Source organism: Mastigoproctus giganteus, chromosome 6 (genome assembly GCF_048544385.1).
Source record: "Mastigoproctus giganteus isolate SK-2022 chromosome 6, ASM4854438v1, whole genome shotgun sequence".
Taxonomy (NCBI): domain Eukaryota; kingdom Metazoa; phylum Arthropoda; class Arachnida; order Uropygi; family Thelyphonidae; genus Mastigoproctus; species Mastigoproctus giganteus.
Window position 1 is genome coordinate 158,444,841 of NC_143580.1, and position 27,314 is coordinate 158,472,154.

At 38.3% G+C, this 27,314-nt stretch overlaps 1 protein-coding gene across 1 annotated transcript in view; it reads left to right on the forward strand.

Moving 5' to 3' along the window:
- The window catches only part of LOC150084689 (inactive ribosomal protein S6 kinase delta-1-like), a 290,509-nt gene that overhangs the window by 113,297 nt on the left and 149,898 nt on the right, over positions 1–27,314 (forward strand). The window contains exon 8 of the mRNA XM_090376322.1: positions 25,432–25,688. Coding sequence (XP_090232448.1) covers positions 25,432–25,688 — 257 coding nt within the window. The remainder of the gene's footprint in view (positions 1–25,431; positions 25,689–27,314) is intronic.

Consider the following 27,314-nt stretch of genomic DNA (forward strand, 5'->3'; position numbering starts at 1 on the left):
TCTATATATATATATATATATATATATATTAATAGTTATATTAGTGATAAAAGGAAAGCAAGAAATAAAGCAAAGCAAGAAAGTTAAAAGACAATAACTAATATTTATGGGTTAATGCAGTTGCAAGCAATCATGCAATACACCCACAATGTCTACAGAATATCATTAGAAAAAGTAAATCAATCCAATAATAAGAATACCATCAAGGACTTATGAAAACGCAAAAAAAAAAAAAAAAAAAAAAAAAATTATTATTATTATTATCGCTTTTTACCGACAATCTAGATGACTTCAACTGGGGCCAACCACCCAGAATGAAGGCAAAAAACGATAAGAAGTTCTCTGTTTCTGTGATGATCAATATATGCTAAGTAATTTAAATCTAAACCAAATATAAACCAGTATAGGCCGAACATAAATCGAATATAAATAAATCGAATGAAGATAATTAATTAAGAAAAGTTTTTGAAATATTAGAATCAAAGGTAAGAAATATAAGTAAAATATAAAAATGTAAGCATATATTAATCATCGTTGACCCGACAGAGAACGTAATTTAAGGATTAAAACAAGATTAAATATATAATACATACTACATTTGACCGTATCTAGGACATAATGTAATAGTCGTCAAAATAATATGTGGTGCCCCCTATGTGATGGATACGGTAAAAATAAATAATTAAATTAAATTAACGCAAAGAGAAACATGCAGATAGTAAGAAGAAAAACTAAAGGAGTAGGAAAAATAGAACCTGAACTCCACAAAGGCGAAAAATAGTGGTATAGATAAGAAATAGTTTCTCCTACGTCCTCGGATTGCCCTAATAATTTCGGAGAAATAAAAATAAAGAGTGTAGGACAGCTTAAAGGCATTACAAGATATAAGTTGTGGCTCGGGTATGCCCGGGATCGCAAACCCGTTCCTATAGTAGGACCCTGAGCTGAATTTGCATGTTATCTCAGCGTGAATTTAAGTAAATTAAATGAATTTAACTATATGTATTAAAAAAAAAAAAAAAAAAAAAATGATACACTGTAATTTGCAAGCCGGTGGGTACAAGTTTTCTACGCCGTAAGACACCAAGAATGCAAAGTGTATCCTATTTACATATATACATGGCACTAAATATAACGATTTTATTGAAAATTATATTGAAACGATAGGTTCAGAAAACAAATTTTTGAAATTAATTATGCTAATTGCTTTCCTGAAGTGATATTTCAGGTAAGTCATCTAGTAGTCATCAGGTAGTCATCTAGATTGTCGGTAAAAAGTTTCAGTTTCAGGTAGTCATCTAGATTGTCGGTAAAAAGCGATAATAATAATAATAATTTTTTTTTTTTTTTTTTTTTTTTGCGTTTTCATAAGTCCTTGATGGTATTCTTATTATTGGATTGATTTACTTTTTCTAATGATATTCTATATATATATATATATATATATGTTTCTGTGTGTGTGTGTGTGTGTTTGAACACTAGGTTTTCTGAAAAGAAAATTCTGTTTTATGTTTAAAACAACTCAACTTTATTATTATTTTTACATAAATATATAATAATAACTTTATTTACCATCAATTTGCATACATAGAATAAATAATTTGACCAGTTCCAGAGGGGGTCTGTTTCTCAGACCGCCTGGATCTGGTCTATGGATCCCAGTTTGGGAAACGATGGATTGGGTCATCAAATGAAGACATTATGGGGATATTGCAGATAGTGTCACTTAGACATAAGAGATGCAGAAGTTAAATATAGGAAGTACAATGTGTACAGGGAGGGGTTATGCTCTTAGTTAAAAAGCATATTCAATCTAAGGCAGTGCACGAATTGACATGGGTCACCAGTGCAAAGTTCATTCATTCATTTAGGTGCAACTTAAGCACTGCAAAATTATTATTATTATTATTAGTCATATGGTGCAAGGAAGCCTGAGGCTTATGCTGCACCAGCCAAAAAAAAATTACCCTGAGAGAGAGAGAGAGAGAGAGAGAGAGAGAGAGAGAGAGAGAGAGAGAGAGAGAGAGAGAGAAGTAGAAGGAAATCACTAAGAAAGAGAAGAATGATGATATCCAGCTCAGGACCCTGGGTGTGCCAATTCCATACTCAGCAGATGTGAGCCCTGGGATTAGTGTGTGTTGTTATAGGCCTGATGACTATATAGAATAACTGTACAGACAAGTTGTTGTTGTTATTTGGTTTTTAGGAGCATTAGCAACTAAGGCCATATTGCTCTGGGGATATGCGGTAGTCATTCCCTGACCTTTCCGCACCCTCCATATTTTGATGGTCACGGGCTCGAACCTCGGTCTAATCAAGAAGCTGCTCCTGCCCACCTGGCTACGGAGGCACCTATACAGGCAAGTAGAATGGACTAGAAAATGAGAATGTCATATAATGGGCTATTAAATTTCCAGATATTGGCTGGAATTTGTGGGTTGGTCACTCACACGCTGGCAAGACTTTTGTGGATTTATTGAATGATTTTTTTCTACAGCAACATGTTTGAGAGGCAACAAGAGAAAGTAATACTCCTGAACTGATTATCAGCAGTGATTCTTCATACATTAAGAATCAACAGGTAAAAAGACCCACTGGTTGGCAGGGATCATAGTGTACTGATGTGGGATTTACTTAAACACATAACTACTGCCAGGGTAAAGGGAAGAACTTTTGCTTTTGTATGGTGATGACAATGGTCTCAGATGGTTTTTAAATTCTCTTCAGGGAACCATCTCATGATGTTACTAGCAGCAAATTCTAAATTGGAAGTATTCAGGGAAGTAATCATAGAAGATGTTAGGCTTTTCTTACCAACTAAGAAATATCATTCCAGGCCTAGACCTAAATTGGATGTCAAATGAACTCATGAAACTTGTGGCAGAGCAGAACAGTGCATAGGATGTACATAAATTATCATCTGAAAAGAAGCCTATGGCAGATATAAACTAGTCTGTAATCAAGTGAAGAAGGAGGTTGGCAAGCAAAGGCAAATTACAGGAGGTCTCTTGCAAAGAATGCAACAAAAAGCAGCCAAGACTTTTTTACTTATACTAACAGTACAAGAAAGTTGTTGAATCACTTTGGTCCACTTGATATTGATGGTTTAACTGTTGATGATCCTGCACAGGTTGTTGACAAACTGAATAGGTATTTTGTATCTACATTCATGCATTAGGAGTTCTTTAGGGAGGAGGATGTCAAAAGTTAAGTTCATCAAAATCTAACAGGGAGCTAAATGATTTTGTGACAACTAACAGGAAAGTGAAAGAGAAATTGTTGAGGCTTAAAATAAAATAAGGTGCCTGGGGTGGATGAGATCTATCCAGTTATATTAACGGAAAGCGAACCTTTAGCCATAATTATGAGAGCATGTTTCGATTCATGGTAGGTGCCTATAGATCGGAAATATGTGAATGTATCTCCAATTCACAAAGGAAGATCAAAAGGTGACAAGTAATGACAGACCTGTTAGCTTAATGTCTGTTCCAAGGAAAATAATGAAGTCACTTGTTAGCATTAGCATTAGCATTAGTAGAGGCATTTGATGCAAGAAAGCAAGCTTATGCAGCATCAGCCAAAAAAAAAAAAAAAAAAAAAAAAAAGTAACATAAATAAATAAAAATAACCACTTCCACTTCACCCCTCTGTTCGTTCGAAATACCTGTCCAGCTGAGCCTTAAACTTATTTAGGCTATCAACTTCCACGACTGTGGAAGTGTTAAAGAAGTAATGCAGGACCATCTGGTCAGGAATGCAAATATACTGTAGTCACAGCATGGATTTGTTAAGGGGCAATATTGTCTAACCAACCTGATATGTTATTATGATACAGTGACCAAGAAACTGAATGAAAAAAATAATTTTGATGTCAGATGCTTGAATTTCAGGAAGGCTTTTGATATTCATTGAGTGATCACTGAATTATGACGACCTCTATGAAAACTGAAGGTGACCCGTTAATCATGTGAGGTACGAGAGTGCGCAGTTAGTCAGCCTACGTAGCATAGATAAGGTGTCAGTGGTTCGGTAGGTACTAAATTTTCAAGCATGATGGGTAAAAGGAAGGATTTATCAGACTTTGAAAAAGGACAAATTGTGGGAGCTCGATGAGCTGGTGCCATGATTTCCCAAACAGCCGAAGTGGTGGGGATGTTCGAGAGCTGCTGTTGTTAAAGTGTACCAGGACTGGTGTCAAAATGGTCAAACAATGACCTAACGGTAAAACTGCAAAGGTCAGCAAAAGGTTGATGTTAGAGTGAGTGCTGGGTCTGACGACTTGTACAGGCGAACAGGCACAGCACTGTTGAAGATTTGACTACCCAATACAACATGGACCAACCCGGAACAATATCTGGCATGACCATGCGTTGCACGCGTGCACGTATGGGCTATACCAGCAGACGACCTCTACAGCATCCTCTCCTAACCAAGGTTTATTGTCATTAAAGACTGGTGCAAAGAACATGCAAGTTGGACGTTAGAAGACTGGAAGAAGGTGTGCTGGTCGGATGAGTCTTGTATGGGTTTGGCATCAACAACATGAGGCTCTTGACCCATTATCAAAAGTGCAGGCGGTGGAGGCAGTTGTATTGTATGGGGCATGTTCACTGGGTGGAACCTGGACCCCTAGTGCATGTGGAACAACATATCACTGGTCTCCGCTATCATCAAATGCTTGATGACTGTGTACCCCCCCCCCCCATGTTACACTTTTTCCCAAATGGCAATGGTGTCTTCCAAGATGACAATGCGCCAAGCCATCGGGCACTTGATGTGCAGAAATGGTTTGAGGAACACAGTTCTGACTTCCGGCCAATCGATATGCTGGAAGTCAGAACACAGTTCTGACTTCCAGCATATCGATTGGCCTCCGAACTTCTCCGATATCAATCCCATAGAGCATTTGTGGGACACTATGGAAAGGCATATCAGGCATCTGGATACACCAATCACCTCCATACCAGCATTGCTAGCCGCATTACACACAACTTGATTAGCCATATCTCCTGAACGCTTCTGACATCTTGTTGAATCAATGCCACATCGGATAGCCGCTGCTGTACTCAGGGCAAAAGGAGGACCTATGAATTATTAGGTAGGTCCTTGAGGTTGTTACAGACATTCTCTCAGATATGCCAGACAAGCTGTTCTTGCTACCTGGGAGTCTAAAACGCTGATGGAACTGATATTCGGGTGACACTCAAGTCAAGTGGACCCAATTTCGGTGAAGTCCGGATGGTCTATGACAGCCAAATCCTCTGCTTGCACCTTCACGATGGTGGGACTGTTAGTAATCGTGGGTATAACCTCCATGCACAAGTACATGGTGGGTGACCACCCAGGCGTGAACCAACGTAAGCAGGGGTCGAGGTGTGGAGCCCACACCACATGGAGGAACGCCGCCCCTCTATGTCACCAGGCAGTACTAGGTGGTAGATGACTCTCATCAACCGATGAAATACCACCACTTTGCTTATTGGAGGCTTGAAGTGGTGGAACCTATGTTTAGTCTCTAGAGCTAAGTTCCGGCCAACCCCTCCCTATCTCTTCCATCATGCAGTATGATTGATGATTTTTGAGGTTATGATGAATGTCGTGGCGAGATCCAATATTCCTTACATTTCGAGGGTACAGCTCTAAAACGGTGTTCGCAGGCCGGCCGCTAGTTAGTACACCGGACCAAACCTATTGGTAACTCTCTAGGAAGCTTCCAGATCAGCTAGTGTATAATCTTGCTACCTCTACTCTTCCAGATGGTGACTGGAGGGAGTCCGAGTAGTGTGTATGCGGGGAGCATTGTCGAGGCCACGTTATGTCAAGGATCTGGGTATATTCTTACCACATGTACGCCATATCCAAAAATTTCATTACTTCATACAGCATGTCCCACCCACTTTTTCTTACTATTGAATACACTATGAATTGTCAAAATAATAGAGCAAGCTTATCTGCGAAAAGATATAAACCTCCCAAGGACTTCCTAATTCATTTTACAAATATACGTGGTCTCAATTCCAATCTCAACGATGTCCATTTCCACTTGCAGTCTTCCAAACCCCAGGTACTATTTCTGACTGAATCTCAGTTATCAGTTGATTCAACTACTGCTCATCTCAGATGTCCAAATTATTTGCTGTATGATTCCTTTAGCCTCAAAGGTGGTACTTGTGCATATGTCCGTTCTGATATTCCCTGCCAGAGACTTGTCAATTTGGAATCTCCTCTCTTTGATCTTCTCTGGCTTAAAATCTCTCTACCTCATTGTTTCAAATTCATCTGTTGTCTCTACCGTTCGCCCAACTCCACTAATCACTTGGAGCTCTTTGACTTCCTCTCTTTGCAACTTGACTTTCTCCAATCCAACTTTCCTAACAGTGAGGTAATTTTCCTTGTTGATTTTAACGTTCACAACTCCAGCTGGCTTCCGTTTTCTAGTCACACCGACCCAGCAGGTCAAGATGCTGAGGCTTTTGCAATTACTAATGACCTAGCATAGATTGTTCATTTACCTACAAGAATACTGGACAATCCTAATCATACAGCCAATACGCTTGATCGTTTTCTCACAAACAACCCTTCTAAGTACAAGGTCGAAGTGAGAGGTCCTTTAGGCACTTCAGATCACAACTTGGTGATTGTCTCTTCTCCAATGGAACCTTTATCTCATGGCTATTTCCAACCTCGTATTGTTTGGCATTACAAGAATGCAAAATGGGATGACCTGCGCGACTTCTTTTCTTCTTTTCCTTGGTCTGATTACTATTTCAAAACATCTGATGTCAACGTTTGCTCAGATCGTGTCAGTGAAATTATTCTTGCAGGAATGGAATCCTTTATCCCACACTCCACTTTAAAATCTCGTCCTTTATCTAAACCTTGGTTTTCCGATAAATGTGCTAAGGCTGTCCAAGAGAAGAATGTTGCATATCGTAATTGGCTTGTTTCTAATTCTTCAGTTTCATTTTCTGCCTACACCAAAGCTCGCAACAATTGTAAAGCAGTTATTAATCAGTCCAAACTAGATTTTCCCACCTCTGTCCAAACCAGATGGTTCTGTTGTCACTTCAGCCAAGGATAAAGCTGACCTGCTGGCATCCCATTTTTCTTCCAGCTCATGTATTAATGATCTTGGTAAAATACCTCCCACCATTCCTAACACGCTCCATTCAATGCCTCCTGTGGTCGTCCGTCAAAAGGATATCAGAAGGATTTTAATGAATCTTGATGCTAAGAAAGCTCCAGGTCCTGATGGTATTTCTCCACTTGTTCTCAAAACCTGTGCTCCTGAACTTACTCCTATTCTTTGCCGCCTTTTTTCACTTTCTTATTCCAAAGGCGTTTTTCCTTCTGCTTGGAAATTTGCTCATATCCAGCCAGTTCCTAAAAAGGGTGACAAATCCCTCCCATCCAATTATCGTCCCATTGCAATTACTTCTACTCTTTCTAAAGTAATGGAGAAATCAATTAACCGCCAACTCTTAAACTACCTAGAAACCACCCAACTCTTAAACTACCCATTTATGGACTAATTCAATGGAAAGGTTCGGTGAAACACAAGTAGTTGCTCTTGACATCTCAAAGGCTTTAGATCGTGTTTGGCATAAAGGTCTTCTAAACAAGCTTCCATCTTATGGTTTGCCAACTGTTTTTAGTAATTGGTTATCCAGTTTTCTCTCTGATTGCTCACTGAGGGTGATGGTAGATGGCTCTCTGTCTTCTAACTTCTCCATTAATGCCTGTGTCCCCCAAGGTTCAGTTCTTTCCCCTACTCTTTTTCTCTTGTATATCAATGACCTTCTTCCATTGACTGGAAATCCTATCCATAGTTTTGCCGATGATAGCACATTGCATTCAACTTTCCATTTTGAGAAACCTTGTCCTGCTCAATCAGCTTCAAGTTCTCGAAAATCTGCTGCCAATTCCTTAAATGCCGATCTTCAGGTAATTCTCCAGTGGGGCAAAGACAGCTTAGTTGATTTCAACCCTTCTAAAACTCAGTCTTGTCTTATATCTCGCAAAAAGGATTCTTCTGCTCCTATGCTTATCTTTAGGGACACTCCGGTTTCTAGGCAAAATGATATATCTCTTTTGGGGATTACCCTGACTTCTAATCTCTCTTGGCACAAGCACATTACAAATATTGCTTCCTCTTCATCTAAAAAACTTGGTTTTCTCTTTCGCTCTCGGCGTTACTTTTCTTCCAAACAGCTGCTCACTCTGTATAAATCGCAAATCCGCCCTGCCATGGAATATTGTTCCCACATCTGGGGTGGTGCCCCCAAAACCTCTCTCAGGCTTCTTGATTCCATTCAGAAGAGGGCAGTTAGGTTAATTAATGATTCATCTCTAACAGAGTCTCTCCACTCACTTTCTCATAGACACACTGTTTCTGCTGCATGCCTCTTCTACAGATACTTCCATGGGCACTGTTCTTCTGAATTGGCTTCTATAATTCCCGCTCTCTCTTTGAAAACAGTCCGAACACGTGCCGCCACCAGCCAACATCCATTTACTGTCCAACTTCAAACCCACAGAACCAACTTTTCATCTTCCTCATTTATTCATTCAACTGCCGTTTTCTGGAACAACCTTCCTTCATACGTATTTCCTGAAAATTACAATCTACAGAAGTTCAAGTCCAATATCAACAAATATCTTCTTTCGTCTTCTCAACCTCCAACCCAAGCACGGTACTAAGTACTATAGGTTCTAATACCTCTCGTGTTTGGGGTTCTCATAAAAAAAAAAAAAAAAGGTGGTCATAAGTCAATGATCACTCAGTGTATAATAGACTGCTGTACAAATTAGAGTAGTGTGGCATTATGGACAAGTTTCTATTATGGATTAAGGGACTGTTGAGGGTTTGCTGTTGGGCTCATTGTTTGTTTCTATAATTCTTAATGATGTTGATGAAGGTATATCAAGCTTAGTGTCTAAGTTTGGTGGTGATATTAAGGTTAACAGGGTTCTTAATGATCAATCAGGGTAAGCTTCTGTAGTAATTGGGCTGAGAAATAGGAGTTGAAGTTTAACATTGACAAATATAAGGTACTACATATGAGTAGCAGTAATCCTAGATTAATGTATCGAGTATGTGGAACTACGCTCCGGGTAGTTGAAAATGAAAAAGATCTGAGAGTAATTATGCAATCAGATATGAAGTTTTCTGAGTGCAGACAGGCTGCCAGGACAGCTCATTGGGTTTTGTCATTGATATACAGGAATTTTGTCAGCAGGGATAAGAAGATGATTATCCAGTTGTATAAGACAGTGGCTCCATTTGAGTACTGCATTCAGTACTGAAAGCCTCATCTTAGAAAGGATGTTCGTGAAGTGTGATCTAAACAAGAAAGGCTTCAGTTCTGCAAATTGCAGTGGCTGCAGACTAGCTAAGGTGATATTATTCAGATGTTTAAGGCTTTGAATGGATTGAGCAAGCTCAGTGCTGATGGCATTCTTCCTCTTGCTCAGACTACACACTTGAGGGTACATAAATTCAAATTGAGGAAGGATGGTTGCAGAATAGATGTATGGATGTTTGCCTTCAGCCAGCGGGTGGTTGAATGTTGGAACAAACTTCCACCGGTTGTTGTGGATGTGGGTAGTTTGAATAAATTCATGGAACTAGACAGTTATTAGGGATGGACAGGTAATGTGGGATTTTTTTTTTTTTTTGTTAGTTTCTGTTATTTACTTATATTTTTGAAGTTAAAACTCTTTTAAGGCATGCAGAATTTCATAATTATACCTGCTCTCATATTTCTGCTTATATGTCAGGTATATAAATATTTAAAACATACACACACACAAAGGATGTTTCTAAATTACACCAACAAGATTATAGTGGTAATTCTATACAGGTAGTTCTCGACTTTAAGTTAATTCGTTCCTAATGCGCACTCGTAAAGCGAAAACTCGTGAAGTGGGAATTTATTTCCAATAGACAATGTTAAAAATAGTGGTTATGTTATCAACAATGAAATTAGTTAGCTAATTAGTTTATGTTTAAACAATGATTGATTTATTGATTACAAAAAAATGAAAACGTAGCCTGTAAAATCAAGCAAATTATAATAATATAGAAATTATTTACGACTTACAAATGTTAAAGAATATTTATTCTTCATCATCATCATCGACTAAATGCACACTAATTATTGGCTTGGCAATCGTTGGTTTGTTGCACAAAGAGTCGTCTTCTTCAGAAATGCTTCAAGAGTCGTTTATTTCCAAGATGATCTCTTTTCTTTATAAATTTCATTAGCATGCATCAGTATTTTCACAAATGCATTAACATCGAGTTTATTACTCATTTATAATTGCTCGCAGTAACAGACAAGCTCAATAAACCGGAAAGTGTAAATTGTTTTTATTGTTTTATGGGTGTGACCTCCAGAAATGTGCTTGAGAAAAACATCACAAAGCCGTTCAAAATTGGTTCTTATAACATATGATAATGATGAAAGTGTAGTGCGTTTATTGATTTGAATTGGTAACTAATACAATTTACACTATAAAAACGACCTTTTAGGACTACAGACCAATTTCCGTAGGATGCACGTTCTTCAAAATTTTGGAAAAAGCCATACTCCCTGCTCTCACCCATCACATGTTCGGCCAATCCACGATGGACACATGGACACAACCTCATGGACACACTGTTCAGAATTGATGGTACCTTAAGCAACTGGATATTGTGTTCTTTGACATTAAGGCAGCCTTTTACAATCTGTCCACCCATGCATTATATGTCATACTGTACAACTACTTCAAAATCTCTGGCCACATTCTAGTTCTCCTTAGGAAACTCCTTCAGTCCAGGACCGTATACATCAGAAATCAGAAAAATAATCACTGCATTCTCTGCTCCAGAGGGCTCCCCCAAGGGGGCATTCTTCTGCTGCCCTCTTTGCCACATCTTTAGAACCCTTCCTAGCAAAACCATACTAATTTTACCACCTACACAGATTTTTTTTTTTTTTTTTTTTGATTTGGTAGTTGTTGGCGCATCGGCTTCTGTGGCCATATTGCACCTCCCAAGGTTTTTGCAGTACTTTGATCCAAGCCCGAGGCGGGAATCGAACCCGATGCAAGAAAGCAAGCTTATGCAGCATCAGCCAAAAAAAATAAAGTAAAGAAAAAATAACCACTTCCACTTCACTCCTCTGTTCGTTCGAAATACATGTCCAGCTGAGCCTTAAACTTATTTAGACTATCAACTTCCATGGCAAGGGATGGAAGTCTGTTCCACCTACCAACCACCCGCTGGCTAAAGGCAAATTTCCGCACATCTATCCTACATCTGTCTTTCCTCAATTTGAACTTATGCCCTCTCAGGTGATTATTCTGAGCAAGAGGAAGAATCCCATCAGCATTGAGCATGCTCAAACCATTCAAGGCTTTGTACACCTCTATCAGATCTCGTTGGTGCCTAGTCTCCAGACACTGTAATTTGCAAAACTTAAGCCTTTCTTCGTAAGAGCACCCCTTTGTTCCATTCACTAATCTTGTTGCTCTTCTCTGTACTCGTTCCAGCAGCTCTACATCCTTCTTGAAATGAGGCCTCCAGACCTGTATACAGTACTCTAGGTGTGGCCTGACCATTGCCTTATATAAGGGAATAATCACCTCCTTATCCCTGCTAGAAAAATTCCTATATATCATTGGCAATACACCATGAGTTACTCTTGCAGCCCGTCTGCACTGCTCAGAGAACTTCATATCTGCCTGCACAACCATCCCCAGGTCCCTTTCATTCTCTACCACTGTCAGTGTAGTACCACAGAGTTGATACGTTGCTCTGGGGTTGCTGTTTCCCATATGTAGTACTTTACATTTGTCAATGTTAAACTTCACTTGCCATCTCTCAGCCCATCTGCTCAACCTTTCCAGATCCTGTTGCAGCAGCATAGTGTCAGTAGTGTCCTTGACAACCCTGCCAACCTTCGTATCGTCTGCAAACTTGGACATTAAGCTTGGTATACCATCACCAATATCATTTATAAATACAGAGAACAATAAAGGACCCAATACTGAACCCTGAGGGACACCACTAATAACATTAGTCCAAGATGAGCAGTGTCCATTGATTACCACTCTCTGTCTTCTCCCCCTCAACCACCCCTTTATCCATAGCAGCAATTTGCCTCCAATTTGTGCAGCAGTCTTCCATGTGCAACAGTATCAAAAGCCTTTCTAAGATCCAAGTATATAATATCAAAATTATTGCCTGCATCCAGTTCTTTTGTCACTGCATCATAGTATCCAATCAAATTGGTCAGGCAAGACTTCCCCTTAACAAAACCATGCTGTGTCCGAGCTATAACTGAAGTCTTGTCTAGATGATCCTGCAGTGCTTCTTTAACCAGTGCCTCCATTAATTTTCCGGGAACAGAAGTTAAACTCACAGGTCTATAATTACTTGTGTCAGCCTTTGATCCTCCCTTGTGAATTGGGGTCACATTTCACATCTCCAGTCTCCCCTGAGTCCAAGTCTCATAATTATGGCTAAGGGTTTGCTTACTTCCTTTGCTGCCTCCTTTAATATAACTGGATAGATCCCATCCACCCCAGGTGTCTTTCTTGTGTTCATCTTCAACAATTTTTCCTCCACTTTACTCTCAGTTATTACAAGATTCTCTAGCTTACTGCTAGAGTTGAATACACCTCTGGCATTCCCCTCGCTGAATAACTCCTCATGTGTGAATGTCGATGCAAAATATTTATTTAGTTTGTTAGCTACCCGAGCAGGGTCATCAACAGTTGACCCATCGATATCAAGTGGACCAATCTGATTCATCCCCTTCCTTCTAGAGTTTACATAAGTAAAGAACTCTTTGCTGTTTTTCTTTGCATCCCTTGCCAAGGATCTCTCATAATCTGCCTTCGCCTGCCTAACCTCCTTTGTAACTTGGTTACAGATCAACTTGTATCTATCATAGGCTTCTGTGTCACTTGTTAATTTGTATGTATCCCATGCATTTTTCTTCTCTGCCATATGCCTCATTAGTTCATCTGACATCCATTTAGACCTAAACCTTGAACAATATTTCTTAGTTGGTATGTAAAGCCTAGTAGCTTGCAAGATAAGTTCTTTGAATGCTTCCCGTTTTGAATTTGCTTTTGGTAACATCATCAGTTGATCCCACTGTATAGAATTTAAACACTGTCTCAGTCCATCGTAGTCACCTTTATGAAAGCAATATCCCTTCCTTTTACCCCTAATGGTAGTTACTTCTTTGAGTAACTCCCACTTCAGAAAACTGTGATCACTGCCACCTAGTGGTTCATTTATCTGTAGATTCTTAATGCATGAAGAATCACTACTGATAATCAAATCAAGAGTATTACTCCCTCTAGTTGCCTCCCGAACATGCTGATGTAGAAAACAATCATCCAATAAATCCACAAAAGCCTTGCTAGTGTGTGAGTGACCAGCCCCCAAATTCCAGTCAATATCTGGGAAATTAAAATCCCCCATTATAAGACTCTCTGATTTACTGGCCCACTCTATTTCTCTGTACAGTTTCTTATTATACTCATCAGAGTCATTAGGCCTATAGCACACTCCTACTCTCAATTTTGATCTCCCAGTGCGTATGTCACACCAAACTGACTCGACACTGCAGTGTCCAGCGATGTCGACTGGCTTCACTTCCTTGGATTTTATGTGTTTCTTAACTAGTAGCATAACCCCTCCTCCCTTCCTATCCTGTCTATCCTTTCTGTAGACATTGTACTCCCAAAATTCCAGTTCTGCATTCCTTATATCTGTGTGACACCACGTCTCTGAAATCCCAACAATATCTGCCTTTGATGTTTTGAGCAATAACTCAAATTCATCAAATTTATTTACTAAACTCCTAGCATTGGTGTACACGCAAGTATACATGCACCTGCTCTTCCTCTTAGCCACCCTAACACAACCCATGTGTTTACTTGTTCCCCCATGATTCCCAGCAGTCTCTGTAATATGCTGCATCTTATTTTCCAGGCTTCTGCTCATTCCAATAGAAGCAGTGCAAGAATCACTTTCACCTCTGCCAGTGGCTACTGTTAATCTATTAGTCCTTTGTTTTTTTTTTTTTTTTTTTTTTGATTTGGTAGTTGTTGGCGCATCGGCTTCTGTGGCCATATTGCACCTCCCAAGGTTTTTGCAGTACTTTGATCCAAGCCCGAGGCGGGAATCGAACCCGCGACCTTTGGGTTGCCGGGCAGGTACTTTACCCACTCGGCTAGCCCGGTCGGCATTAGTCCTTGTATCCCCCCAATCTAGCAGTTTTCCGACCCACCTAACACTGCCTCGATAGCATCAGCAAACATTCTTGCACCCTTTCTATTTAAGTGTATCCCATCCCTGTAGAAGCAGTCTCTCCTGTTAACAAGTATAGACCAGGCTGAAAAAAATTCTACCCCTTGAGCCCTGCACAATCTTTCCAGGGCCGAATTGATCGATAGGGCTCTCATCATATACTCCCTCCTATCGTGTCTGGGCAGAATTGCAGACACTTTTCAACCCTAATTTACGGCTTTTTTTCATCAGTGACCTGTACTTGTTAAGTAATTCCACCGGTCTCCTACTCTTAATATCATTAGTGCCAACGTGTACAACTTTTGTGCCCTTAAAAGATGATATCCACTCTACAATGTCAACCTTTGCCCCTGGCAGACATACCCTGGTCCTGTTCCACCTATCCTTTTTACAAAGCATGTTTCCCGTTTCCCTGACAATAGAGTCACCAACAACTACTAGTTCCTTTGGGACCAGCACATTCTGCCTTGGGGGTTGCCGCTGTGTTGCACGATGACCAAGTGCAAGCTCTGGCATTGGTGTGGGCAGCTGAGAGCTTGTGGGCCCCTCACTTGTAATCCTTCGAGGGCATGCACCCTGTCCTTCAAGCTCTCATATAGGCCCATAACAACGCTCAGTTGTCGCCTGATTTCCTTACACTCCTTGCATCGCGCACATACAAAGACATCCCCCATGGCAGTATCATGTCCCATACCTGACTGCTCCGCAAACATCAAGCAAATAGTGCATCTTAAAAGGCTGTGATTCAGAGGACAACTGCCCCCCTCAGTTCTCCCCTCAGCCACAGTATTCCCATTAGCTTGAGCCTTTTGCTTTGCTGCTCTGGTTTGAGTCATGATTTCGATTTACTTTCAATAAAATTTCAATTTCAGTATAAAATTAAATCCTAAACTTGTATCTCAACACAGTTATAACGCTATATTTATGTTTCAGTAACGAGTGTTATCTACGAAATATTTATGTTTCAGTATCGAGTGTTATCTACAAAATATTTGTTTCAGTAACGAGTGTTATCTACGAAATATTTGTTTCAGTAACAAGTGTTATCTACGAAATCTACGAGTGTTATCTACGAAATATTTATGTTTCAGTAACGAGTGTTATCTACGAAATATTTATGTTTCAGTAACGAGTGTTATCTACGAAATATTTATGTTTCAGTAACGAGTGTTATCTACGAAATCTACGAGTGTTATCTACGAAATAGTTATGTTTCAGTAACGAGTGTTATCTACGAAATATTTGTTTCAGTAACGAGTGTTATCTACGAAATATTTATGTTTCAGTAACGAGTGTTATCTACGAAATATTTGTTTCAGTAATGAGTGTTATCTACGAAATCCCTTTATATAACTTCCGTATCAAGTTATGTATTAATTATTTATTTTTACTAATTATTTATGTTACGTAACCTAAATGGTTATATGTATAGTTAAAAGTACAATTTAATTGCCAATGAAGTTCGACAAGATTAATAGATTTTACTGATTAATTTTCCCGTAACAATGGCGGCTCTTTACGAACAGTAAACACGTGGATTTGATACCCTTTCCGATACTAAGTAATACCTACAAAATCTCTATCTAAATTACTTTAAACTTAAGTACCGTAACTAGGAATATAAAGCTACTCTAGAAAATAAGTTAATATGTCAATTTAAACTAATAAAGCAGAAAATAAATCAGAAAAAACTTCTCTGTTCCAAGAGCGGCAGAAAGGCACGTCCACACCGGCAACCCTCGTCCTCAGACTATCTCAGACTATATTAAGTTCTTCATCATCACAAGATGCCCCCAGTCTCTTCAGTCTATTACTGTGAGCTCCAACCGACAGCTACATGGACTAAAAAATTACCTTCATGCGATTGGGCTCTCCATTAACAAAGAGAAAACTTCACAACTCTCTATCACCAAGAAGAAAAATACCAATGATGTGAACATCATTATAGTGAACGCCCCAGTTAAAAAATTCACCCAACATAAAGATTTGGTCACCTGGGACAAGGACCTCACCTTGCCTCACTTTAATGCCACTCAAATGAAAACATATTTGGCTTTATGTGCAGTAAAACAGGAGATCTCTAACTTCCATAACCCACACTTTATCATCAAATACATTGATGATAAGATGCAATTCCTTTATATGCCTCGACCATATGGTCCTCAGCACCCTCATCATACCAAGCCAGGTTCCTTTCCCTGGAATACTGGATTTTGAAATGGCTAAATAGGGTTTCCGGGCTAACACCTACAATCTCAAAATCTGTTCTGGCCACCAATCTTAATACCTCCAAGGAAGTGGAGGTATCACATCATCTCTAGGAACCTTCTTACTCTCTCTCAGCTTCTATCCAGAAAACCGAACTCACCTGATATATGGGATATCATCGTCAGACAGGAGAAGATGCCAGACCGACACATCCCCATATTGATCAAAGCTGCATAGCATGTCCTCCCCGGACAACATGTTTCCACATAACTCCTTCCAAATGTTGAATAGATGAGCCATAGACGTTGAGAAGCTCTGCAAGGACAGAACCTACAGATCTTCTGTTCTTGCAGACATGTATGCCCTCATCGTGCTTTAGGTGGACTCCCTGAGATGCCGCACTATCCACGCTCTGTTGTATCTGTATGTACTTTTATATGTTGTATCTTTATGTTTATGTATCTTCACCAGAGGCTGTTCAAAGCTGTGTATTGTATCTGGGCTCTGTACACAATGCATTTGTGTATCATTTATATTTAATCTCTGTATGTAACTCGTGTCCTCTAGCTGCATAGCTGTAAAGGGACATTTCTTTGGAAATATATTGATATTAATAATAATAATATAGCAAAAATTTGACTTCCAAGGTCATGGAATGAATTACCAAAAAAACAATGTGCTATTGGATTCACATTACGATATTTTCGCGATACGATGGTATTGGATTAATATCGTAAAGCGCGGTACACTGTATTGTATAGCTATGCACGTGATTTGAAATGCAGTATTTATGAATGTTTAACATTCATTTTTTGCAATAAATGTTCAAATTTTCGATTTTGTTGATACTTGATACAGTCAGTCAGTCTTCGTATAGCACAAGAATTGTGTTCCTAGAAACCCTCATGCAATGCAAAATTGTGCAATATAAATAACAGGCCCTATGGGAAAAATAGGGTTAGGTGCCAATCACCCAAGTTTGAGCACACATTTGTAACCAAATCATTACCAAACACAATAAATAATCGTAATAAAATACTTAAGTATTTTATTACGACTATTACGTAATAAAATATTGCTAACGCTTTTGCTTCTATCGTAAGCAAACTTGTTCTTTGTTTGATTTTCTAACCAAACAGATGACAGCCGTTCCATCTCTTCCAGTTCTTGTGTCTTGATCTAATGGATTTTATTACACTTTGAGTTGTTCCTGCTATGAAAGTTGTTTTTATTTTATCTGCATTCTTTCTAATTCTCGGTGTTGCATCATTTAGGCTTGTAGCACATGCAATATCATATGTTCTTTCATTTTGCTCAAAGTGTTTCACAATTTCATATTTTTTCTCTAACAGAGGCGGACTGGCCATAAGCCTTACTGGGGAAACTCGGTGGGCCAGAAGTGTGATTTTGGCCATAAACGCTAGTATGAGGCTGCTACAAATTTTCCCGGGTAAGAATTTTTGACCCAGTCTGCCTGTGTCTATCGATATTGCTTTCCTTTTTCTCTCTGAACCTGTAGTGCCTTCACCAGGACACTTCCTTTTCACACCTTTGAAGTATTTTACTCATTTTTAGGGAATAAAGCACAATTACAAAATGAGGAGACATGCTTGATACACATAAACAAAGCTGTGCGCATGTAGCAACTGAATAAACAACACAATAGTCTGTCTCTGCCATTAAAGGCACAGACACACTGTTAACCACCTCACATTTTAGTAAAGCATATTTCTGGGAGTTACTACAATAAAAACAATTTCCAGTGGCGTTTCTGCTAGAGGAATCTGTTATAAACTGGTAGTAAACTCGATCTAATTGCATTTGCAATAATACCGATAGCTGCAGTTGTGTGGGTTTTTACGTTATTATGGTGAAATGTGTATCCACTTCACTGATATAAAAATATAGATACATTTTCAGAATCTTCTCTTCATTGCTATCGTGTTGTGTTCAGTTGGAATGATTCTGCGTTTGACTGCCATTTCTTGTAAACACAAAGGCGAATCGTGCATAAGCAAATTCGGTTCATGTTATATACGATATCATTCCCTTATTTATAAATCGTGTATGATCGAATTCATGTAGTGTAAACACGTTATACGAGGACTGACTGTACTTGAAAAAAAAAAACAAAAAAAAACTCGTAAACCCTGGGAACTCGTAAAACGAGAACTGCCTGTATACCAAAACAAGTAAAATGTACAGACATGTTAAATTCTGGATGGTTATGAAGTTTTGGTTGCTTGAATTTGAAAATAAATGGTAGTACAGCAGACTCTCGATTTACTGGGATCAGTTTAACCGAGACACTTCAAGACTCCAAATAAAAAAAATAACTAATAACTCTATAACTCTATAACTAATAACTAATAAAATAACTAATAGCAACTCATAATTAAGCGACAAGCAGGGCATTATAAAGTCGTCATTGGGAGATTATTATCTTGCAACCCCCCCTGTCTTCACACCGATGCTATAAAAAAAAAGAGAGAGAGAACAAATTTTTAGTTTGTTTTAGTGTGTCGCTTCAGTTGTGTTTTGTTGCACTGCAAAGAGAAAAATTTTGTTTCGTTATCTATATCAGAGATAAAAAAATTTTTTGTTAGAAATTGCAAAAATGATGGGTAAATGCAAACGAGTTGCACTTTCAATTAAACAAAAACTTGAAATTATTCAAAAGTTTGAAAACAGTGCATCCGTTAAATCTCTAAAGAACCATTATAATGTTGGTGACCAAACTATGCACAAAATTGTAAAAAATAAAGGGGAGCTATTAGATTTAAAATCAACATCGAAAAAAATAAAGGAAAGCATTGTATTGGACACGTGAGTAATGTAAGTTTTTTATCCATCGCCATATTTTTTACATAGGTTACTTAACATTTTTGGATATACTGTAGTAAGTCCCTGACTTATGTAACTTTGAACTTACGTTAATTTTTTTCATTCAATTTTTTTTTTTCCTTTATAAGGATTGTAAAATTTAAAACAGAATAATAATAATAATATTAAGCAATCAATAATGACGATCACGGCACCCACAAATTCCACAAGCGGGATATAGAGTAACAAGCTTAAAAATAGGAATGAAGAGAAGATTCTTAAAGGTGTTTTTTATGACTGAAGATTTCAGTGAATGGGACTCACATTTCACCATAATAATGTAAAATCCCACAGAATTCCAACTATCGGTATTATCACAAATGCAGTATGATTGAGTTTACTACCTGTTTATAATTATATGCACTAACAGAAAAGCCGAATAACCCGGAAAGTACAAATTGTTTTTGTTTTATGGCAGTGACCTCCAGAAATATTCTTTAGTAAAATGTGAGCTCACGTGGGGTGATAATAGTGAGTTTTCGCCTTAACCCTGTGAACTTCTTTAGAAAATTTTGTTTTGACCGTTATTATGGTGCCAGCTAAGAGAATAAGTGACAGCAGTACTAGTAAATCTATCAAAAAAAAAAAAAAAAAAAAGGGAATGCGATCAATTCGGATCAGAAAATTAAAATAAGGATGTTTAAAAATGGTCAAACATGAACAAGTATCGCACAGAATTTAGATTTTTCAGTGTCAACAGTGAACACAATAATAAAGGAGAAAGACAGAATACAAGAAGCGGTGAAGTGATTGGTACCAATGAAGTCAACTATGATAACCAAGGCTACAAAATACATATCAGTTAAAATATATAACTATTTTTCTCTCTCTCTCTCTATATATATATATATATATATATATAACTATTTTTCTTCATTCTTCTGAGGATATTATGTGGTTTTTTGTAATTTTTTGGCATATCGCGGATATAGGAGCAATTTTTTATTAGTCATTCCCGAGTTACATAAAACTCGACTTACATAAGAATTGCTGGAATGTATGCTGGGGACTTACTGTATTTTTGGATTAACCGGGAAATCTAGAGCCTACTGTATATTGAAAGTAAAAAAATAAATAAATAAAAATAATAATAAAGAATTTTCAGAATTATTATTCATACTAGGAAATTCATTCCTAGTATGAATAAACATTTTATTAAGTACACATCCCTTTATTCTCATTGATATTTTGTTAATTTCAAATTTTTTTACCAGCCAAAAGTCCATTACCATCTTTTTTAAAATTCAAACAGCCATAGCTCTGTAAATGTTCAGAATTGGACACATATAAATAAACTTTTTTTTTTTTTATGTTTTCATACATAGAACTACCATTATTATTTTATCAGTAATTTAGAAGCACCCTGTACACACACACACACACACACACACACACACACACACACACACACATACTTTTAAATGGGAAAAATTTCAAAATAATGCAGTTTTTACAAAGTGACACCTGTAAGATGTAAAAAAAACCATTAAACTGTACACAGTATTCAAGATGTGGCCTGACCATTGCCTTGTATAACGGGATAATCACCTCCTTGTTACTGCTGGCAAAATTCCTGTATATCATTGGCATGGCTGTGTGACCTGCTACTATGATACTATGATACACATCATAGTATCAGATCGAATTGGTCAGACAAGACTTCCTTTTAACAAATCCAACCTCTGTCTTAACTACTACTACAGTCTTGTGTAGATGATCCTGCAATGCTTCTTTAACCAGTGACTCCATTATTTTCCCGGGAACACAAGTTAAACTAACAAGTCTATAGTTACTTTTGTCACCTTTTGAATCCCCCTTTGTCAATTGGGGATACATTTACACACCTCCAGTCCATGGAGACTTCCCCTGAGTCTACGGAAGTTGTCATAATTATGGCTAAGGGTTTGCTTAGTTCCTTTGCTGCCTCCTTTAATATAACTGGATAGCTCCCATCCATGCCAGGTGCCTTCCTTATATTTCACTTCAACAATTTCTCCTCTACTTTGCTCTCAGTTAATACAAAACCACTTAGCTCCCTGTTATAGTTTGATAAGCTGGCATTCCCCTCCTTGAATAACTGTGTGAATGTAGATGAAAAATACTCATTCAGTTTATCAGCTACCTGAGCATGATCAACACTAGTCAAACCATCTATGTTAAGTGGACCGATCTGATTCATCCCTTTCCTTCTAGAGTTTACGTAAGTTTAGAACTCTTTGCTGTTTTTCTTTGCATCCTTTGCAAATATTTCTTGTAATCTGCGCATGCCTGCTTTAACCTCCTTTGTGACTTGATTACAGACTAGCTTATATCTGCATTAGGCTTCAGTGTTGCCTGATAATTTATATGCATCCCATGCAACTTTCTTCTCTGCCACGAGCCTCATTAATTCATCTGACATACATTAAGCCTAAACCTTGAACAGTATTTCTTAGTTGGTATGAAAAGCCTAGTAGCCTCCAAGATTAAGTCCCTGAAGGTTTCCTATTTAGAATTCACATTGGTAACATCATCAGTTGATCCCAGAATTTAAAAACTGTTTGAGACCACTGTAGTCACCTTTACGAAAGCAAAAGCCCTTCCCTTTAGCTTTGATGGTAGTTACATCTTTAAGCAAATCCCGCATCAGTACACTGTGATCACTGTCACCCAGTGGTTCCTTTATCTACAAATTCTTAATGCATAAATAATCACTGCTGACAATCAGATCAAGAGTATTACTCCCTCTGGTTGCCTCTCGAACATGTTGCTGTCGCAAACATTCATCCAATAAATCCACAAGAGTCTTGCTAGTGTGTGAGTGACCAACCGACAAGTCCCAGCCAATATCCCTAAATTCCAATTCTGCACTGCTTATATCTGTGTGACACGGCTCTGATATCCCAACAATATCCACATTTGATGTCTTGACCAGCACTTCAAACTCATCAAATTTATTAACTATACTTCTGGCATTGGTGTACATGCAAATATACATGCAGCTGTTCCTACTCTTAGTAACCTTAACACATCTCTTGTATTTACTTGTTTCACTATGACTCCCAGCAGTTCTGGAAATCCCCAGCAACTTGCTTTCCAGGCTGCTGCTCATTCCAATAGAAGCAATGAAATAATCACTTTCACCTCTGCCTGCGGCCACTTTTAGTCTGTGTATCACCCCCCCCAGCTACAGTTTTCTGACCCACCTAACACTGCCTCAATAGCATCAGAAAATATTCTTGCACCCTTTCTCTTTAAGTGTACCCCATCCCTGTAGAAGCAGTCTCTCCTCTTAACAAGCACAGACCATGCTGAAAAAAATTTTACCACTTGAGCCTTGCACAATCTCTCCAGAGCCAAATTGATTGACAAGGTTCTCATCATATACTCCCTCCTATCGTGTCTAGGCACCATTGCAAACCCTTTCAAATTCAACCCTAGCTCGTTACTTTTTTACAACATTGAGCTGTACTTGCTAATTAAATCTGGAGATCTCTTATTCTTAAGTTCATTTCTTTAGTGCCAACATGTACAATAATATCACCTTTCGTACCCTTAAAAGATATCTGCTCTACAATGTCTTCAACTTTTGCTCCTGGCGGACATACCCTGGTCCTGTTCCACCTTTCCTTTTTGCATAATATATTTCCCATCTCCCTGACAATAGAGTTGCCAACAATAACTTGGAGGCAACTCTATTGTCAGGTCCCTGTGGGACTAGGGCATCCTGCCTTGGAGATTGCCTCTGTGTTGGCTGTTGCAGAGGAGTGAGCTCTGGCGTTGAGTTGGTCAGCTGAGAGCTTGATGGGCACCTCATGTTAATTTCTTCAAGCGCATCTTCCCTACACCTCAAACTCTCATAGATGCCCATCATAAGTATGCTGAGTTGGTGCCTAATTTCTTGGCACTCTAGGAACGTAGCACAAATAAAGGTATTGTACTTGGCTAGATGATGTCCTGTTCCCCAAATATCTGAAAACATTTCACATTTCGCACATTTTTTGAGACTGATGCGTTGGAGAATCGCCCCCCCCCAAGTCACCGCACTTCTGTTACTCTGTGTTTTTGCTTCGCAGCTCTAGTCTGGATCATGATTTCCATTTAAATACAGTTTAATTAACAATGAAATTTAATAAGATTAATAAATTTTATTGATTAATTGATAATACTATACTAAGCTAACAGATTCCTAATACAGTGCTATGCTACGTATTATGCAATCTAGTTTTGCGTTATGCCTTACACTATCAGAGATATATATTACGCAATTTTGTATCGATCTATACAATGGTGGCAAGTTGAACAATAATGGCACCAACATCGGTACGAGCGGTGAGTCATAAATATCAAAAATCATTAGTTAAATTTAAAAAAATAAGCTAATAAATGCTACCAAGCCTATTTAATATTTTTGTAGGTCACAATGTTATATGTTAATTAATGAAGAATACGGTATAAAAAACAAAACTGCTTATTGTTTTCAGCAGCCAAAAATCAACCGACTATACACCTCCATGATCCCAGTAAGGTAGAGAAAGTTACAGGGAATTTAAGGAGAGAAAATTATCAGTTCGTGTGCAGTTGATATTTCAGAGCAACACCCATGAGGTGTAGTGTAACCACTGCTGGGTCAATATCAATGGACACTGCTCATCGTGGACTAATGCTATTAGTGGAGTCCCTCAGGGTTCAGTGTTGGGTCCATTATTGTTTTCTGTATTTATAAATAATATTGATGATGGTATATCAAGCTTAATGTCCAAGTTTGCAGACGATACAAAGGTTGGCAGGTTGTTAAGGACACTACTGCTGTGCTGCTGCAACAGGATCTGGAAAGGTTGAGTAGATGGGCTGAGAGGTGGCAAATGAAGTTTAACACTGACAAATGTAAAGTACTACATATGGGAAACAGCAACCCCAGAGGAACGTATCAACTCTGTGGTATTACACTGACAGGGGTAGAGAATGAAAAGGACCTGGGGGTAATTGTGCAGGCAGATATGAAGTTCTCTGAGCAGTGTAGATGGGCTGCAAGAGTAGCTCATGGTGTCTTATCAATGATATACAGGAATTTTTCTAGCAGGGATAAGGAGGTGATTATTCCCTTGTATAATGCAATGGTCAGGCCACACCTAGAGTACTGTATACAGGTCTGGAGGCCTCATTTCAAGAAGGATGTAGAGCTACTGGAACGAGTGCAGAGAAGGGCAACAAGGTTAGTGAATGGAACAAAGGGTTGCTCTTACGAAGAAAAGCTTAAGTTTTGCAAATTACAGTGTCTGGAGACTAGGCACCGGCGAGGTGATCTGATAGAGGTCTATAAAGCCTTGAATGGTTTGAGCATGCTCAATGCTGGTGGGATTCTGCCTCTTGCTCAGAATAATCACCTGAGAGGGCATAAATTCAAATTGAGGAAAGACAGATGTAGGATAGATGTGCGGAAATTTGCCTTTAGCCAGCGGGTAGTTGGTTGGTGGAACAAACTTCCATCCCTTGTTGTGGAAGTTGATAGCTTAAATAAATTTAAGGCTCAGCTGGACAGGTATTTCGAACGAACGGAGGGGTGAAGTGGAAGTTTTATTTATTTTTATTTTTTTATTTGGCTGATGCTGCATAAGTTTGCTTTCTTGCATCATATGCCTCTACTAATGCTAATGCTAATAATTTAAACAGGTGTGTAGAGTATGTCACTTGCTTACCGCCATAATACAAGTGCTATATATATATATTTTTTTTTGATCTGGAGAAAAAAAAATTATGACAACTATTCATACATGGCCATGCTACAAGCATAAATATATAAGGTTGGAATCAACCCCACATGTTCATATGTGTTACCAAAATAAGCATGCCTACTGATTTGTTAAATAATTCCTTGTCTCACTGACCTTTACGCTGCAATACTTGGAGATGAAGTTAATGTCTACTGTTGTTTTTAACTCATGTGTAATAATGGGAATTTATACTTTATTCTGCTTTATTTTACTATTTAAAAAATAAATTTAGTTCAAAAATATATTGAAGTTTAGTATATTTTTGTATGATAGGATGAGCAAAGCTCACACAACGCCAAGGCTATTTATCATCCTGATGGCCGGGTATGCATGTCAGCTTCAACTGGCAGCCTAGAGATGGCATCCTCATCAAAAGTACGAAACCTGTCTGAAGTATTTAAGCAGCTAGACCTTGTTGCCTCTCAGATTACAGCAACACATGTTTCTTTACCTGAGTCATGTGTTAAAGTGTGGGCTGCTGAAATAGTTTTAGCACTTTCCGAACTCCACATAATGGGAATTATTTGGCAGTAAGTTTGCAAACTTTTCTTTGTTTACCAGAGCAGATCAAAAAATAGTTTTCTGCTTTATTATTTATCTTTTTAACTACTTTGTATGTGTATATTTCACATTGATTAAGTATTCAACATTAATTTGTTTATCAAAATTGAGATAATCAATATTCATTTGTGAATCTAGAGTGAATTTTAGCATGAGTAAACTGAATACAAAGGCTTAGTTGCTCCTAATTATGATCTAGCCATTATTTTGCTGAAATAGATTATGCATGTTACATGGTGATTAGTTTATTTAAAATAATAATTTAAAAGTACAACTATTTTGATAAGTGAACATAAGGTGAACTTCTAATTATCATCACATGTTTTTTAAATTCTTTCAATTTTCATTTACCACACAAATTTATGAAAAGTTTATGAAATAGCATTTCATCAGTGAACTGAATTTAGCTTTCATTTATCTTTTCTGCTCTTCCAGTTTTGTGTTTGCAACAATATATTTTTAAATTTTATAGTTCCTTCTAATAAGCCCACCAGTAGCCATATTTGTTCTAATTCAAATTTTTGTCTTTTCTTCCTTAGCCAGACATGTAACATAAAACACATGAATCTGAAGACAGGATGTTACACCAAAGATTGAAATATGCAAATTCCTCTTTACATAACAATATAAGGCTTTTGCACCACTAAGTGCATAGGTAACTAATGAGAAATTACCTGAAGGGTAATTTCTCATTAGTTACCTATGATGCAAGAAAGCAAGCGTATGAGCTTATGTAGAATCAGCCAAAAAAAAAAAAAAAATTCACACACCCATTCCCTCTAAATGTTTGTCCACTTCCTCCTTAAATTTATTTAACCTATCAACTTCCACAACGACAGATGAAAGTTTGTTCCAGCAATTAACCACCTGCTGGCTAAAGGCAAATTTCCGCACATTTATTCTACAATTGTCTTTCCTCAATTTTAATCTGTGCCCCCTCAGGTTCTTAATCTGAGCAAGAGTAAGAATCCCATCAGAATTCAGCTTGCTCAACCCATTCAAGGCCTTATACACCTCAATCAGATCACCTCACAGGTGCCTACTCTCCAGCCGCTGCAATTTGCAGAACTTAAGCCTCTCTTGGTAAGTGGATCCCTTCATTCCCCTCACCAATCTTGTTGCCCTTCTCTGTACATGCTCAAGCAAATCTACATCCTTCCTAAAATGAGGCAACAGACCTGTATGCAGTACTCAAGGCTGACCATTGCCTTAGACAGAGGGACAATCACCTCCTTTTCCCTGCTAGCAAAATTCCTATATATCATTGACAAAACCCCATGACCTGCTCTGGCAGCCTGTCTGCATTGCTCAGAAAACTTCATATCTCACTGCACAATTACTCCCAGGTCTTTTTCATTTTCTACCACCCTAAGTGTAGTACCACACAGTTGTACGTACCTCTGGGGTTACTTCTACCCATGTGCAGTACTTTGCATTTGTCATTGTTTAAACTTCAGTTGCCACTTCTCAGCCCATCTTCCCAAATTTTCTAGATCCTGTTGCAGTAGCACACTGCCATTACTGCCATTAACAACCCTGCCAACCTTTGTATCATCTGCAAACTTCGATGGCGCCTCCATAGCCAGGTGGGTAGG